Source organism: Coregonus clupeaformis, chromosome 28 (genome assembly GCF_020615455.1).
Source record: "Coregonus clupeaformis isolate EN_2021a chromosome 28, ASM2061545v1, whole genome shotgun sequence".
In the NCBI taxonomy this organism is placed as follows: Eukaryota; Metazoa; Chordata; class Actinopteri; order Salmoniformes; family Salmonidae; genus Coregonus; species Coregonus clupeaformis.
The window spans coordinates 10,030,787-10,046,106 of record NC_059219.1 but is presented as its reverse complement, the minus strand read 5'-3'; the positions used below and the strand labels follow the sequence as shown (position 1 = coordinate 10,046,106).

The 15,320-nt window shown below is 42.5% G+C and overlaps 2 protein-coding genes across 2 annotated transcripts; both read right to left on the bottom strand.

The window, feature by feature from the left end:
• Positions 1 to 2,702: 2,702 nt before the first annotated feature.
• Positions 2,703 to 5,885, bottom strand: LOC121542365 (partitioning defective 6 homolog gamma-like). The gene is made up of 3 exons (XM_041851768.2): positions 5,628 to 5,885; positions 4,845 to 5,067; positions 2,703 to 4,027 (listed from the first exon to the last, which is right to left on the bottom strand). The coding sequence occupies exons 1-3, from the start codon at positions 5,694 to 5,696 to the stop codon at positions 2,994 to 2,996; spliced, it is 1,326 nt and encodes a 441-aa protein (XP_041707702.2). The 5' UTR covers positions 5,697 to 5,885; the 3' UTR covers positions 2,703 to 2,993.
• A 1,443-nt stretch (positions 5,886 to 7,328) lies between these two features.
• Positions 7,329 to 13,468, bottom strand: LOC121542789 (glyoxylate/hydroxypyruvate reductase B). The gene is made up of 6 exons (XM_041852329.2): positions 13,293 to 13,468; positions 12,473 to 12,851; positions 12,081 to 12,252; positions 10,979 to 11,154; positions 10,548 to 10,644; positions 7,329 to 8,563 (listed from the first exon to the last, which is right to left on the bottom strand). Exons 1-6 carry the CDS (start codon positions 13,362 to 13,364, stop codon positions 8,410 to 8,412), a joined length of 1,050 nt encoding a protein of 349 aa, XP_041708263.1. The 5' UTR covers positions 13,365 to 13,468; the 3' UTR covers positions 7,329 to 8,409.
• Between the last annotated feature and the right edge of the window lie 1,852 nt (positions 13,469 to 15,320).

Sequence of the window (15,320 nt, the reverse complement as noted above, 5' to 3'; positions counted from 1 at the left end):
TCCCTGACATCCTTGGAGAGCTCTTTGGTCTTGGCCATGGTGGAGAGTTTGGAATCTGATTGATTGATTGCTTCTGTGGACAGGTGTCTTTTATACAGGTTACAAACTGAGATTAGGAGCACTCCCTTTAAGAGTGTGCTCCTAATCTCAGCTCGTTACCTGTATAAAAGACACCTGGGAGCCAGAAATCTTTCTGATTGAGAGGGGGTCAAATAATTATTTCCCTCATTAAAATGCAAATCAATTTATAACATTTTTGACATGCGTTTTTCTGGATTTTGTTGTTGTTATTCTGTCTCTCACTGTTCAAATAAACCTATCATTCAAATTATAGACTGATCATTTATTTTCAGTGGGCAAACGTACAAAATCAGCAGGGGATCAAATACTTTTTTCCCCTCACTGTAAGTATTTCTAGTCATTGTCATTTCCCATAAGCAGAACATTATGACAACAAATATCGTACCAGGTCAGAGGTGAGCTCAAGACAGGGTCAAGCATTAGGTACTTGAACAATATTTTTGCTAACTTATCAACATGGTCTGCATCTGTATTCTTGAAGTGGGTCAGGGAGACTGTTTTGTTTAATCTTTGATTTAACCCTATGGGCCTACTGTAAACAAATCACAAATGACTGAAACTGTGGTTGACATTTAGCTTTTATGCTCTTTAATCAAAGCCTGTGGACAGAAGGGCTGAAAACTCATAGATACAAATGCCAGTGGCTCACACAGTTCATAATGACACAGTTCATAATGACACAGTTGATAATGACACAGTTCATAATGACACAGTTCATAATGACATTTGGGACACACATAATGGCTTGATATTTTGGTAAGGGGGTAGTTAAGGATTTATTCCTCATAAATGGCATTAGACTTAATAAAACCACAATAGTGCTGTAGCTTTAATAATAGATTTTCTATACTCAATGCATCAGCATAGTACATGTAAAGGACATGTACATTCACAGTATAACAAAAAGTGCCAGAACTGGATTTAATAATACATAATGGTGTTTCATGACTATTTCCATATTAAACGCTTAGGCGCTCCGCTTTGTGGCTTCAAATGGGCTAAGAGATTGACGCTGAGAGAGACAACATTTAAGTGGGTTCAAAAGGTCAGATCCCTGAATTCACAATAAATCATCAGCACCCTAGTTCCCTTCATAATGCACTACTTTTGACCAGGGTCCATGTCAAAGTAGTGCGCTATATAAGAAATGGGGTTCCATTTGTACCCAAGAAAGCAAAGGTAACTGAACTAAATGACTATTGCTTCGTAGCACTCACCTCTGTCATCATGAAGTGCTTTGAGAGACTAGTCAAGGATCATATCACCTCTACCTTACCTGTCACCCTAGACCCACTTCAATTTGCTTACCGCCACAATAGATCCACAGACGATGCAATCGCCATCACACTGCCCTATCCCACCTGGACAAGAGGAATACCTATGTAAGAATGCTGTTCATTGACTATAGCTCAGCATTCAACACCATAGTACCCTCCAAGCTCATCATTAAGCTCGAGGCCCTGGGTCTGAACCCCGCCCTGTGCAACTGGGTCCTGGACTTCCTGACGGACCGCCCCCAGGTGGTGAAAGTAGGAAACAACATCTCCACTTCGCTGATCCTCAACACTGGGGCCCCACAAGGGTGTGTGCTCAACCCCTCCTGTACTCCCTGTTCACCCACATAGCCATGCACGCCTCCAACTCAATCATCAAGTTTGCAGACGACACAACAGTAGTAGGCTTGATTACCAACAATGACGAGACAGCCTACAGGGAGGAGGTGAGGGCTCTGGGAGTGTGGTGCCAGGAAAATAACCTCTCACTCAATGTCAACAAAACAAAGGAGATGATCGTGGACTTCAGGAAACCGCAGATGGTGCACCCCCCCTATCCACTTCGACGGGACCGCAGTGGAGAAGGTGGAAAGCTTCAAGTTCCTTGGCGTACACATCACTAACAAACTTAAATGGTCCACCCATGCAGACAGTGTGGTGAAGAAGGCACAACAGAGCCTCTTCAACCTCAGGAGGCTGAAGAAATTTGGCTTGGCACCTAAAACCCTCACAAACTTTTACAGATGCACAATTGAGAGCATCCTGTCGGGCTGTATCACCGCCTGGTACGGCAACTGCACCGCCCGCAATCGCAGGGCTCTCCAGAGGGTGGTGCGGTCTGCCGAACGCATTACCGGGGGCAAACTACCTGCCCTCCAGGACACCTACAGCACCCGATGTCACAGTAAGGCCAAAAAGATCATCAAGGACATCAACCACCTGAGCCACTGCCTGTACATCCCGCTGTCATCCAGAAGGCGAGGTCAGTACAGGTGCATCAAAGCTGGGACCGAGAGAATTAAAAACAGCTTCTATCTCAAGGCCATCAGACTGTTAAATAGCCATCACTAGCACACTAGAGGCTGCTGCTGCCTATTGAAATCACTGGCCACTTTACATATCTTGCATAACTCATCTCATATGTATATACTGTATTCTATAATATTCTACTGTATCTTAGTCCATGCCGCTCTGTCATTGCTTGTCCATATATGTATATATTCCATTCCTTACTTAGATTTGTGTGTATTGGGTATATGTTGTGAAATTGTTAGATATTACTTGTTAGATATTACTGCACTGTCGGAGCTAGAAGCACAAGCATTTCGCTACACCCGCAATAACATCTGCTAAACACGTGTATGTGACAAATACAATTTGATTTGATTTGATTTGGGACACAGACAATAAGAAATGTCTCAAGTATAGAAAAGGTATAACAAAGGTCGGCAGTGTCTGTAGCACAGGAGGTTGGTGGCACCTTAATTAGGGAGGACGGGCTCGTTGTAATGGCTGGAGTGGACCAAGTGGAATGGTATCAAATACCATTTTATTCACTTCATTCTGGCCATTTTTATGAGCCGTCCTCCCTTCAGCAGCCTCACGTGGTTTGCAGTGTTCTAGAATATTACTATAGAATCATAAGGTGATGACCATTCCGTCCTCCTCCACCCCTCCCCTCTGTAGCACCAGGCTACGTCGTAGCTCTGTCCTCAGGGTGAGCAGGCTGCTGTGGTTAAACACACCTCCGTTCATCTCCCTGACGACTGGGCTGCTGCCGTAGTGCCGCTGTAGGGTCAGGTCTCTGTTCAGTCTGAGGTTCGGGCTAGTGAGGCTGGGCTGTGAGCGATAGGAGGTTGAGGAGATGACAGAGTAAGGCCGACGGGGAGGGCGCCGGGAGGATGGCCTAGGAGAAGGCCTAGGACTCTGCTGGGGCTGGGACCAAGCCTGGGAACGGGAGGCTGTGGAGGTTGAGGCACTGGAGCGACGGGATGAGTTTCTGAGTCTTCTCTCAATCACAATGTCCAAGTCCTCGTCGCTCTGCAGCTCGTCATCAGTGAAGCTGTAGGCTCCCACACAGATGGGCATGCTGTGGTAACTCTGACAGATGGGCATGCTGTGGTAACTCTGGTAGTCTAAAGAGCTGACACTGCCTGAGTTTATCCCCGACATCCAGCTGCCGGCACGCACTATGTTATTACGCTGGTTCACCGGCTTCACCGTGATGATAAGATTGTGACTGTTTGCGATCATCATGTCTGTCACCTGGTCTAACACCTTGCCCATCACCTCGATCCCATTCACCTCAAGCACCTGGTCGTTGATGGCCAGCAGCCCTGTGCTCTCAGCCAGGCCTCCAGGGACCAGCCGTGAGATGAAGATCCCGGGGACCTTCTCCAGGCCGTGGGGAGTCACCCTCACAGTGGTCCCATCCCGGATATAGAACCCCAGGGGCTTCTCTGAGCCCTGGCGGTACAGTCGTACCCGGCGCTGAGATGCGGGCAGGAAGTCTGTGTCAATAATGGACGAGATGGGACGGAAGTCCTGCGGCCTGCTGATGTGGACCGTGGGCCTTTTGCGGTTCATGTTGCCGCGTGGGAGAGGGATCACTGGCACCTTCCTCCGGCGTGTCACAGTGGCATTAGGGCAGAAGTTGTTGTAGTCCACTTCCTCTGTGAATAGGAAATCTGTTAGCACACGTCTTGGAATGCAAAGCTTGTAAAATGCACTAACTAGTCTAATTGCTACAATGCAACTAAACTGATGCATTTTTTTTTACTGTATGGGTCAATGTGGGCAAGAAACAACTTCTGACTTAGCCATGGACTTAGTACAACAACCAGGGCATAAATCATACTGTCAACATCAGAAAGGATGGCAGCAGAGTATGTTCTGATTACATTTTTAGTCATTTAGCAGACGCTCTTATCCAGAGCGACTTACAGTTAGTGAGTGCATACATATTTTTTTTTTTCATTCTGGCCCCCCGTGGGAAACGAACCCTCAACCCTGGCGTTGCAAGCGCCATGCTCTACCAACTGAGCTACACGGGGCCCCGTGTATGATTCTCTATAAACTATATAAACAGGAGTTCCTGAGGTTACATAAACAAGGGAAACAAATGTAGATAGTCCATCATGTAAACAAACATACGAAAATAGTAGAGCACAGCAATTACATGAAAACCACTTCCCCTTCTACTGCTGCTGGAGACACACAAACAACTTTCCTGATGCAAACTCTGATAAATCCCTTATGAAGAAAGCATGCAAGAAGGATATTTGAATTCCAGTGTCAGTCTTGGATTATATTTGATCTCAGCGTTATCGAAGCCTCTCAATGTTACCTGGCATTATTCCATTTTAAATGACAGACAACCTTAATAACTGGCTTAGTCTGGCAAGACTACTGTGGGCATTTAGTTGAGTTTCGGGCTTTAGAGTAAAACAACTGCTTGGTCTGGTCTGTTCTGGGTGTTTACAGCTATACCTTGTCTTTGTATGAAGATCCGCAGCAAGGTGGGAGCAGTGGACACGGCCTTGCAGAAGTTGTCATCGTTATTGATGGGTAGTAGCTCTCCCTGGATATCTGCATAGCCAATCATGACATCAATGCTGGTTAGATGGTGCAGGCGCAGGAGGAGCTTGTAGAAATCTTGGAACTTTCCAGGGTTGGAGCGGTTAAGGGAAAACCTTCTGAACTCTGCTCCATACTAAAGAGAGAATGTTTCGGAGAAGTTTGAACAACAAAGAAAAGTTGTGTTTTCCATACTTATTAGATCAATCAAAGCAATTCATTGACAAATGTGATTTTGATATTGAGTGTCAGCAATGTATTAGGCTACTGGACTAAACTGAGATGATATGGACAAAACAATACATATACCTGTAGATCAGCCAAGGATTGTGAGCAGAAAATGTAGATGTTATCTATCTTGCTTATAGCCATAATATTGGCGATTACATATGCAGCTAATAATACATTACTTATAATCTAAAAAATAATGTTATGATAGGTAAAAATAGAAATGAATGGGTGGAGGGACCGGTAAACAGATTATCTCATACCATAAAAGCGTAAACGCATTCTATAAAAAAATGTCAGTAGCCTACACTAGGGAGACATCGGATGTAGGCCTATATATAATTTTAGTCAAGGACCGTTATTCTTCCATTTATCGGGAGCACATTGCGCAGCTAGACAGCATCCTCTCCAAATGGAACAATAGTCAGCCCATAAAACAGGATGCCCAACTCCCCCGCCGCTACTTACTTTGCTTTTCACTTCCACTGTCGCACAATACTGCAAAGAAGACTGCGATTTACTTAAGCTCCGATTCATTTTCTTATTCTTCAGAGCCCCACTGGCTTCTGTCTGTGTGGGTTGTAGACTACTACTGTGGGTTTCGTTCAATCCACTGTCTGCCTGTGCGTAAAGTTGCGCTTCTTCATACAAAGCCGTTTTCCTGTACTTCTGCGGGAGGAGTTGCTGCTTTCTTCTGTCACATCAAAAGACTGTCGTTCCCCCTGACTGTTGCGGGACAGGGGCAGGGAGATTGGGCAGGGTTTCCAGGTCGAGAAAAATTTATAGCCCAATGACTACTCAAAACCCGCCCACAAGGCCTGAAAATTAGCCCAATTTTTTTTTTCGCTGCTAGAGAAGAGTTCCATAACGTTATCGAGAGAATTAAGAAGGAATCTCGATTTAACTTCATCAAAAATAATTATTATTGCGAGCTAATGTGACTAATAGAGGAATTTGAATATATCGCAAGAGAAGAGATAATTCGCCCTTATTAAATTGCCAAAAATGAATGTTAGGCTATTTTCTGGCAACTGCGCCGTTATTATGTGCCAGACGTTAAGACCACACAAACCGTTATAAATGGCCTATTTGCGAGATTGACTTGTCATTTCAATTGGCATTGACTAGGCCTACTGACTATGATTGTAAATAAACGTTGCCATGGTTTGGTTAGCAGCTAGATGCAGGTAGCCTATAGCCGCGGATAGGTCTACTGCACATCTAATTTCAGACAGCCTACAGTAGCCTCGGCAAGATGTAAAATGAACGATTTAGAAGCTTGCTTAGTTTAAATTGACGGACTAATTTATTCAACAGAAGTGCTTCAGTTGCCCAATAGCCTGCTGGAATAGGCTACTGAGGATGGGGTCTTAATTTCAATCACATAATCAAATATTCAAATATGGATATTAATCGAATAGGCCTATGCTTGTCAACAACCGCCTGTGTTTGTTTTTTTGTTACCTGTAGCCTAAACTGACTGACTGTTACCTTCAATCTAATGCATTCTAATAACAGCTGATTGGCAATTGCGATAGAACTGTGACCATGATCACAATTGATAACTTCGGTCTCCTCTTACTAACGAGACTCAGCTGCCTGCTGCAGCGCTCAGTCTCAACACACACACACACACACACACACACACACACACACACACACACACACACACACCCCTCCCGTCCACTCACTCACTCACTCACTCACTCACTCACTCACTCACTCACTCACTCACTCACAGCCTGCCTCACTTGCTGATAGTCAGTCTGCCTCACTTGCTGATAGTCAGCAACAGCAGGTCAGTGAAATATATATTTTAAAGAAATTGACAAGGCGGCAGCGGTGCAATTAAAAAAGTAGCCCAAAAACACGCAACCAGGGACCAATACATTTTCACCCGCGACATCGTTATCAAAGTAGCACAATTTTGCTAGAAAACCGCGAACATGGCAACCCTTGGATTGGGTAAAGTTTACCATCATGACATCTCCACCCCCATCCTTTCCATAGCTTCCCTCTCCTCTCCACCGGAGAACGCATTTTATTCTCTTAAATGCTGTAGAGATTGATTACATTGGGCTATTAAATATCTTGTAACCTTGCTTCAGATTTACAAAATATTTATAACATTTGATTTACATATTTGTAATGCATTAATACACAAAATAATACAGATCTGTCAAGTTATTTATTGTGCAGTTAGAAATACAGTATGCATAATGCTCCAAAACTTTAAAATCAGTGGTTATAATTAGTTAAATCAACAGTCAATGGTTATTGCATTCAGGTCAACTCCCCAATATGAATCTGCTAAATGGCATATTATTATTATTATTATTATGAAGTGATAGGAATTACAGTATATTTCCATGTACTCTCTGAGAAGGCATATTCACCATTGAGAAGCAATATATTCAATTTCTATCCAACATTTTATTATCTACAGTGTCATAACTTATACAGAATTGTCCAGGATGGTGCTATGATTAGGTGCTTATTAATGTGGACGGTGAAGACTTCTGTGATCAGTGACACTGCTGCATTGTGGTGGCTGTGTCTCAATACGGCTTTGTGGTGGCTGTGTCTCAATAACGGCTTTGTGGTGGCTGTGTCTCAATACGGCTTTGTGGTGGCTGTGTCTCAATACTAAATGTCTTCATTTCCTTCATCACCACTGGATAGATTTACACCATCCTTCCTTTCATGTTCTGCTAGATCAGTGATTGTGGAAGTTACGACCCTCTAAGGCCGCATTCAGACTTTTACGACCATGGTTCCCAAACTGAGGGGTCGGAAGGGGGGGTGCGGGGGTCCGGCTTTATATTTAATGTTTTAAGGGACTCAGTCCGGCTTTAAACTTACTCTTGAAAGTTGTAATAGTACAATGCACAAGGTGCAATTTCGAAATTGGGTAGTGGATCATCAGTTCCTCTTGTCTCGTTAGTTATTGCATACCTTAGAGAGCTATTTATAACTTGTCTAAAATGTTTGAGGCTATTCAAACCACCCATGGGCCGGATTGGACCCCCTCGCAGGCCGGGGCCGTATGTTTGACACCCCTGCTCTAAGGCATGGCAGCTAGTTAAAACTGTCATGGAGGGTCCAGGGCGATTCCTGAGGAATAGGGTGAAGTTGCCATTAGACGCTGATTTTTGGTTTTACATTTTGCATTTCGCCCACTAATGATTCAGGTTAGGATTGGGGGAAATAAGCTGATCCTAGATCTGTACCTAGGGGAAACTTATCTGACCTACACCTTGACCTCATCAGGAGGCTGGTTCCCTCCCAGTGCTGCCAGGGCGTTGGTCACCATCTTCTCCACCATTATCTGGGTGGTCTCAACGGAGTGTGTCCCCATGTGGGGCAGGATAATGACGTTTGGAAGAGCAGCAAGGGGGTGGCCTCTGTCCAGGCAAAAACAAAACATTCATTTGTTATTTGAGGGTTACATAGAAAGTCTACACCTCCCTTGGATTTCTTCACATTTTATTGCGTTACAAAGTGGGATTAAAATTAATTTAATTGTCATTTTTTGTCAACGATCTACACAAGATACTCTGTAATGACACAATTATATTTATTTTTTAAAGATGAATGAAAAATAAAACACTAATATACCTTGATTAGATAAGTATTCAACCCCCCTGAGTCAATACATGTTAGAAACACCTTTGGCAGCGATTACAGCTGTGAGTCTTTCTGGGTAAGTCTCATAAGAGCTTTGCACACCTGGATTGTGCAATATTTGCCAATTATTCTTTTCAAAATTCTTCCAAGCTCTGTCAAGGTGTTGGGGATCATGGCTAGACAGCAATTTTCAAGTCTTGCTATAGATTTTTAAGGAGATTTAAGTCAAAACTGTAACTCGCCACTCAGGAACATTCACTGTGTTCTTGGTATGCAACTCGAGTGTAGATTTGGCTTTGTGTTGTATGTAGGTTATTGTCCTGCTGAAGCAGGTTTTCCTCTAGGATTTTGCCCGTGCTTAGCTCCATCCCGCTTTTTTTCATCCTGACAAACTCCCCAGTCTTTGCCGATGTCAAACATACCCATAACATGATGCAGCCACCACCATGCTTGAAAATAAGGAGGCAGTGATGTGTTGTGTTGGATTTGCCCCAAACATAAGGCTTCGCAATTAGGCCAAAAAAGTGTATTCCTTTGCCATGTTTTTTGCAGTATTACTTTAGTGCCTTGTTGAATACATATACTGTATATGCATCTTTTGGAATATTTTTTATTGTGTATATTTGTATTATTCTTTTCACTCTGTCATTTAGGTAATTATTGTGGAGTCACTACATTGTTGTTGATCCATCCTCAGTCTTCTCCCATCACAGCCATTGAACTCTTTAGCTGTTTTAAAATCACCAATGGCCTCATAGTGACATCCCTGAGTAGTTTCCTTCCTGCCCTGCAGCTCAGTTCAGAAGGACGACTGCATCTTTGATGTGTCTGGGTGGTTTAATACATCATCCACAGCATAATTATTAACTTGACCATGCTTGAAGATATATTCAATGTCTGATTTGTTATTGTTACCCATCTACCAATCACTGCACTTCTTTATGAGGCTTTCGAAAAGCTCCCTGGTCTTTATAGTTGAATCCGTGCTTTAAATACTTGACTAAGGGACCTTACAGATGTTGTATGTATGGGGGACAGAGGAAGGGGTAGTCATTCAAAAATCATGTCAACCCCTATTATTTCACACAGAGTGAGTCTTAAGACAAATTTTACTCCTGAACTAATTGAAGCTTGCCTAAATAAAGGGGGTGAATACTTATGGAACGGCTATATTTTAGTTATGCTTCTAAACAGCTTCTACCCCCAAGCCATAAGACTCCTGAACATCTAATCAAATGGCTACCCAGACTATTTGCAATGCCCCCCCACCCCTCTTTTACGCTGCTGCTACTCTCTGTTTATTATCTATGCATAGTCACTTTAATAACTCTACCTACATGTACATATTACCCCCAATTACCTCGACTAACCGGTGGCCCCGCACATTGACTCGGTACTGCAATTTCCTGTATATAGCCTCGCTATTGTTATTTTTACTGCTGCTCTTTAATTATTTGTTACTTTTATTTCGTATTATTTTATATTATGTTTTTTTATGTTTTTTTTTGGTATTCTTTCTTAAAACTGCATTGTTGGTTAAGGGCTTGTAAGTAAGCATTTCACTGTAAGGTCTACACCTGTTGTGTAGCTCAATGACAATATCAGTCTAACATTGGTAGGGGTTCAGGGTATCAGTCTTACATTGGTAGGGGTTCAGGGTATCAGTCTTACATTGGCAGAGATTCAGGGTATCAGTCTTACATTGGTAGGGGTTCAGGATATCAGTCTTACATTGGTAGAGATTCAGGGTATCAGTCTTACATTGGTAGGGGTTCAGGATAAGTCACATCCAGTGCAGCAGCTCGGATCACTTTCTTCTGGAGGGCTTCCACCAACGCATCTTGGTCTACAACGCGGCCTGTGAAAACAAATGGCCCAAAGTTTATTACGTTTGTTATGGCGAGTTAGAGTCTGATCACAATAACTTTAGGGTGAATCTAACTTGAGATCTGTGTGTGTGGCTCACATTTTGTACAATGCTCTAATTTACGTCAATGCGTGATTTACGTGACATTTGTAAGTTCATCCGCCCATAGATCTCGAGTCAGGATTCAGTCTTATGTGTGTCAGGTCCGTAGATATAGAATCACTGCTTTACTGCTATGGGGACACTCAAAATGACCACCAGTGGTATAATTGACCTGAATGGGGATGCCCATTCTACTTCTTCTAATTCTATGGTCTGGTCATACCTCTACTGATGTTGATGAGAGTGCTGGTGGGTTTCATCATGGCTAGCTCCTTGGCACCGATCAGTTTCTGGGTGGCAGGTGACAGGTTCACCACCACCATCACAAAGTCTGACTGCTGGAGCAGATCCTCCATGTTGGGGCAGTACGTCGCCCCCACTGCTCTCTCTTCCTCTCTCCTGGAAAGAAAGAAAAGAAGAAGAAAATATGAAAATGAAAGTAAATAAATCCCAACCACACTGTCTTTAGAATCACATCCACACTGTCTATAGAATCACAACCACACTGTCTTCAGAATCACAACCACACTGTCTTTAGAATCACATCCACACTGTCTTTAGAATCACATCCACACTGTCTATAGAATCACAACCACACTGTCTTCAGAATCACAACCACACTGTCTTTAGAATCACATCCACACTGTCTTTAGAATCACATCCACACTGTCTATAGAATCACAACCACACTGTCTTTAGAATCACAACCACACTGTCTTTAGAATCACAACCACACTGTCTTTAGAATCACATCCACACTGTCTATAGAATCACAACCACACTGTCTTTAGAATCACATCCACACTGTCTTTAGAATCACAACCACACTGTCTTTAGAATCACAACCACACTGTCTTTAGAATCACAACCACACTGTCTTTAGAATCACATCCACACTGTCTATAGAATCACAACCACACTGTCTTTAGAATCACATCCACACTGTCTTTAGAATCACAACCACACTGTCTTTAGAATCACATCCACACTGTCTATAGAATCACAACCACATTGTCTTTAGAATAAGGAACTGGAAGTTTGTTTGGTACCGAGTCTGTGTTACAGTGAGTTTAGAGTTAAACCCTAATTTAGTTTGAATAAGTAAATGAGTAGTAAATCAATGAACAGGGATAGCAAGAACTTGAACAGGGTGAATATGTTAGCTTTCAGCACACAGCAGACCAATGTCTAAACCTTAACCATAGCCATACTGCTGTCTAGAATAAGGTCCTGCTGATTTGATTTGACCTGCATTTGATGTACTTTTGATGTAAGGTGTCTTTGACTGTTTGGAAAGTATGTAAAATAAAATGTATTATTATTACCTGCGGTTCCTATTATGATAGAGAATCTTCATATCAAATCCCTGTGCCCTCCTGGCCACCTTGTATCCTATCCTCCCCATACCGATGATGCCCAGGGTGGCCCCGCTGACATCCATACCCATGGAGCTCTCTGGCAAGTCCTCATTGTTATGGGTTAGGGAGTAATGGTGACCTGTAGGAATATGATAAGGAATAGAACGGGTTACATTCTCTCACTTTATGGGCCGGTTTCCACGACACAAATTAAGACTAGTCCTGGATTAAAACACACTTTAAATGGAGATTCTTCATAGAACACTCTTAGTCCAGAACTAGGTAATCTGTGTCCGGGAAACTGGCCCTGTATGTTTCAATGAGAAACTACTAACTCTGAGTCTCTGACATAGGGCTACCTTCGACGATCTTCCTTGCAGACGCCAGCATCAGGCCCATCCCGATGTCGGCAGTGGCGTTGTCAACAACATGAGGGGTGTTGCACACCTTCACCCCAAAGCTGTTGATCATGGGTATGTCCAGATGGTCCACTCCCACCCCTCCGTTAACCACCACTTTGAGGTTAGGCAGAGACTGCATCAGACCTCTGTCAACCTTCAGGGCACCACCCCATACAAATACTACTTTGACCTGTTCGGACAAATTCTTCTGGTCTGGCGGGAATGTCTCATATGGGATAATGGTGAAGTGTTTCTCGACAACAGGTGCAAAGCGTTTGTAGATGCCTCCAGGTGATCCGAAGGTAGTGGCCAGTATGCAGGGCTTCTCCATGTTGATCTGAATGGGAATACATCAACCATACAGTAAGTCTATGAAGTCAACAATCAAACAATATAATTATTCTATTTATATGCTATATATATTCTAATCATTCTCTCTCATTCTATTTCAATGGCATTCAACATAAAGTCTATGGAACAATAAATGGAGAAGAACGCTTTGGATATCACTATAATCCTCAATTGTTTCAACATTTAGAAGAATACAATAGATGAGATATTTCAGAATGTAAATGCATTCTAACCAATTCTTATTTTCCAAAAGATCATTCACTGTTTAAGTAAACTTTCTGCAGGTAAACGGCCAATCTACTGTGTGTCGAGATACGTCTGCAACAGTCGGCTATCAAAGCTCAGAGGTCACTACGTAACAAAATATTCTGAATTTTTTTTTTCATCGTCAAGAAAATGTTCGTTAAATTCTCTTTCAATTCCTTACCAGTTGGGACATTGTGCGCGTTCTTCCATATGACAGCAGTGGAGTCTTCAATCTGTGTATCAAGTGGAACATGTCATGTCTGTCTGACAGCCAGGCGCGATTAATCCACTACCGTTTCACCGATGAAAGGAGGCTTCGTCTGTGAAATATTCACAGGGCTCTGTACAACATGCCAATGTGAGGAAGACAAAACATTAACCCACTAACCCACTCTGTCCTACATAACAGAGTATGTAGCGCCAGATAATCAACTCGAGAGCGAGAGAGAGAGGATTTACCGATTTTCTTACAGAGCAAGTGTGTGTGTGTGTGTGTGTGTGTGTGTGTGTGTGTTTGATATTTTTCTAAAACTTCCCTCTCTCTCGCATATGGGAAACCTCATTCAAACTGTGTGTGGTATGCATTAGTGTGTTTACATTTTGGCTTCATGTCATTTTTAGGTCTAAAACATAATAATATATAATAATAATATAAAACATCAACATCAGACTGTCTTAAAACATCATCAGACTGTCCTAAAACATCAACATCAGACTGTCCTAAAACATCAACATCAGACTGTCCTAAAACATCAACAGACTGTCCTAAAACATCATCAGACTGTCATGAAACATCAACATCAGACTGTCCTAAAACATCAACATCAGCCTGTCCTAAAACATCAGCATCAGACTGTCCTAAAACATCAGCATCAGACTGTCCTAAAACATCAACATCAGACTGTCCTAAAACATCATCATCAGACTGTCCAAAAACATCAACATCAGACTGTCCTAAAACATCAGCATCAGACTGTACTAAAACATCAACATCAGACTGTCCTAAAATATCAGCACCAGACTGTCCTAAAACATCAGCATCAGACTGTCCTAAAACATCAGCATCAGACTGTCCTAAAACATCAACATCAGACTGTCCTAAAATATCAACAGACTGTCCTAAAACATCAACATCAGACTGTCCTAAAACATCAACACCAGACTGTCCTAAAACATCAACATCAGACTGTCCTAAAACATCAGACTGTCCTAAAACATCACCAGCCTGTCCTAAAACCTCACCAGACTGTCCTAAAACATTAGCATCAGACTGTCCTAAAACATTAGCATCAGACTGTCCTAAAACATCAACATCAGACTGTCCTAAAACATCAGCATCAGACTGTCCTAAAACATCGGCATCAGACTGTCCTAAAACATCAACATTGGACTGTCCTAAAACATCAACATCAGACTGTCCTAAAACATCAACATCAGACTGTCCTAAAACATCAGACTGTCCTAGAACATCAACATCAGACTGTCCTAAAACATCACCAGACTGTCCTAAAACATTAGCATCAGACTGTCCTAAAACATTAGCATCAGACTGTCCTAAAACATCAACATCAGACTGTCCTAAAACATCAGCATCAGACTGTCCTAAAACATCGGCATCAGACTGTCCTAAAACATTAACATTGGACTGTCCTAAAACATCAACATCAGACTGTCCTAAAACATCAACATCAGACTGTCCTAAAACATCAGACTGTCCTAGAACATCAACATCAGACTGTCCTAAAACATCAACATCAGCCTGTCCTAAAACATTAAACAGCAGCTGCTTTTTTCCGTCAGCTACTTTGAATTCTGAGAATAAGTTATTTCCACCATTTGATTTGACCTGCGTATGGGCTTCACCAATTCTGTCCCCAAAATGGAGACCTAAAGTGGTTATAGTGGTGTGTGTGTGTGTGTGTGTGTGTGTGTGTGTGTGTGTTAGTTTCATGAGAATCAGAGTTTGCATTTTTTTATTTTGACTTGTATAAACGACCAAGATGACTAAAAGTAAATGAATCCAGTTCCAGTAAGCCTGTCCATATGTCCAGCAGGGGGTATACTATTCACGTTCAACAGAGCTAGAGATCTGCCTCAGTCATTTCTAATGATCAGCTAAAGGTCAGGTTGTGTTCCTCTCGTCATGTTATACTGCCCTTCCTTACTTTTCCAAGAATGAATGACTGAGTGAATGACTGAGTGAACGACT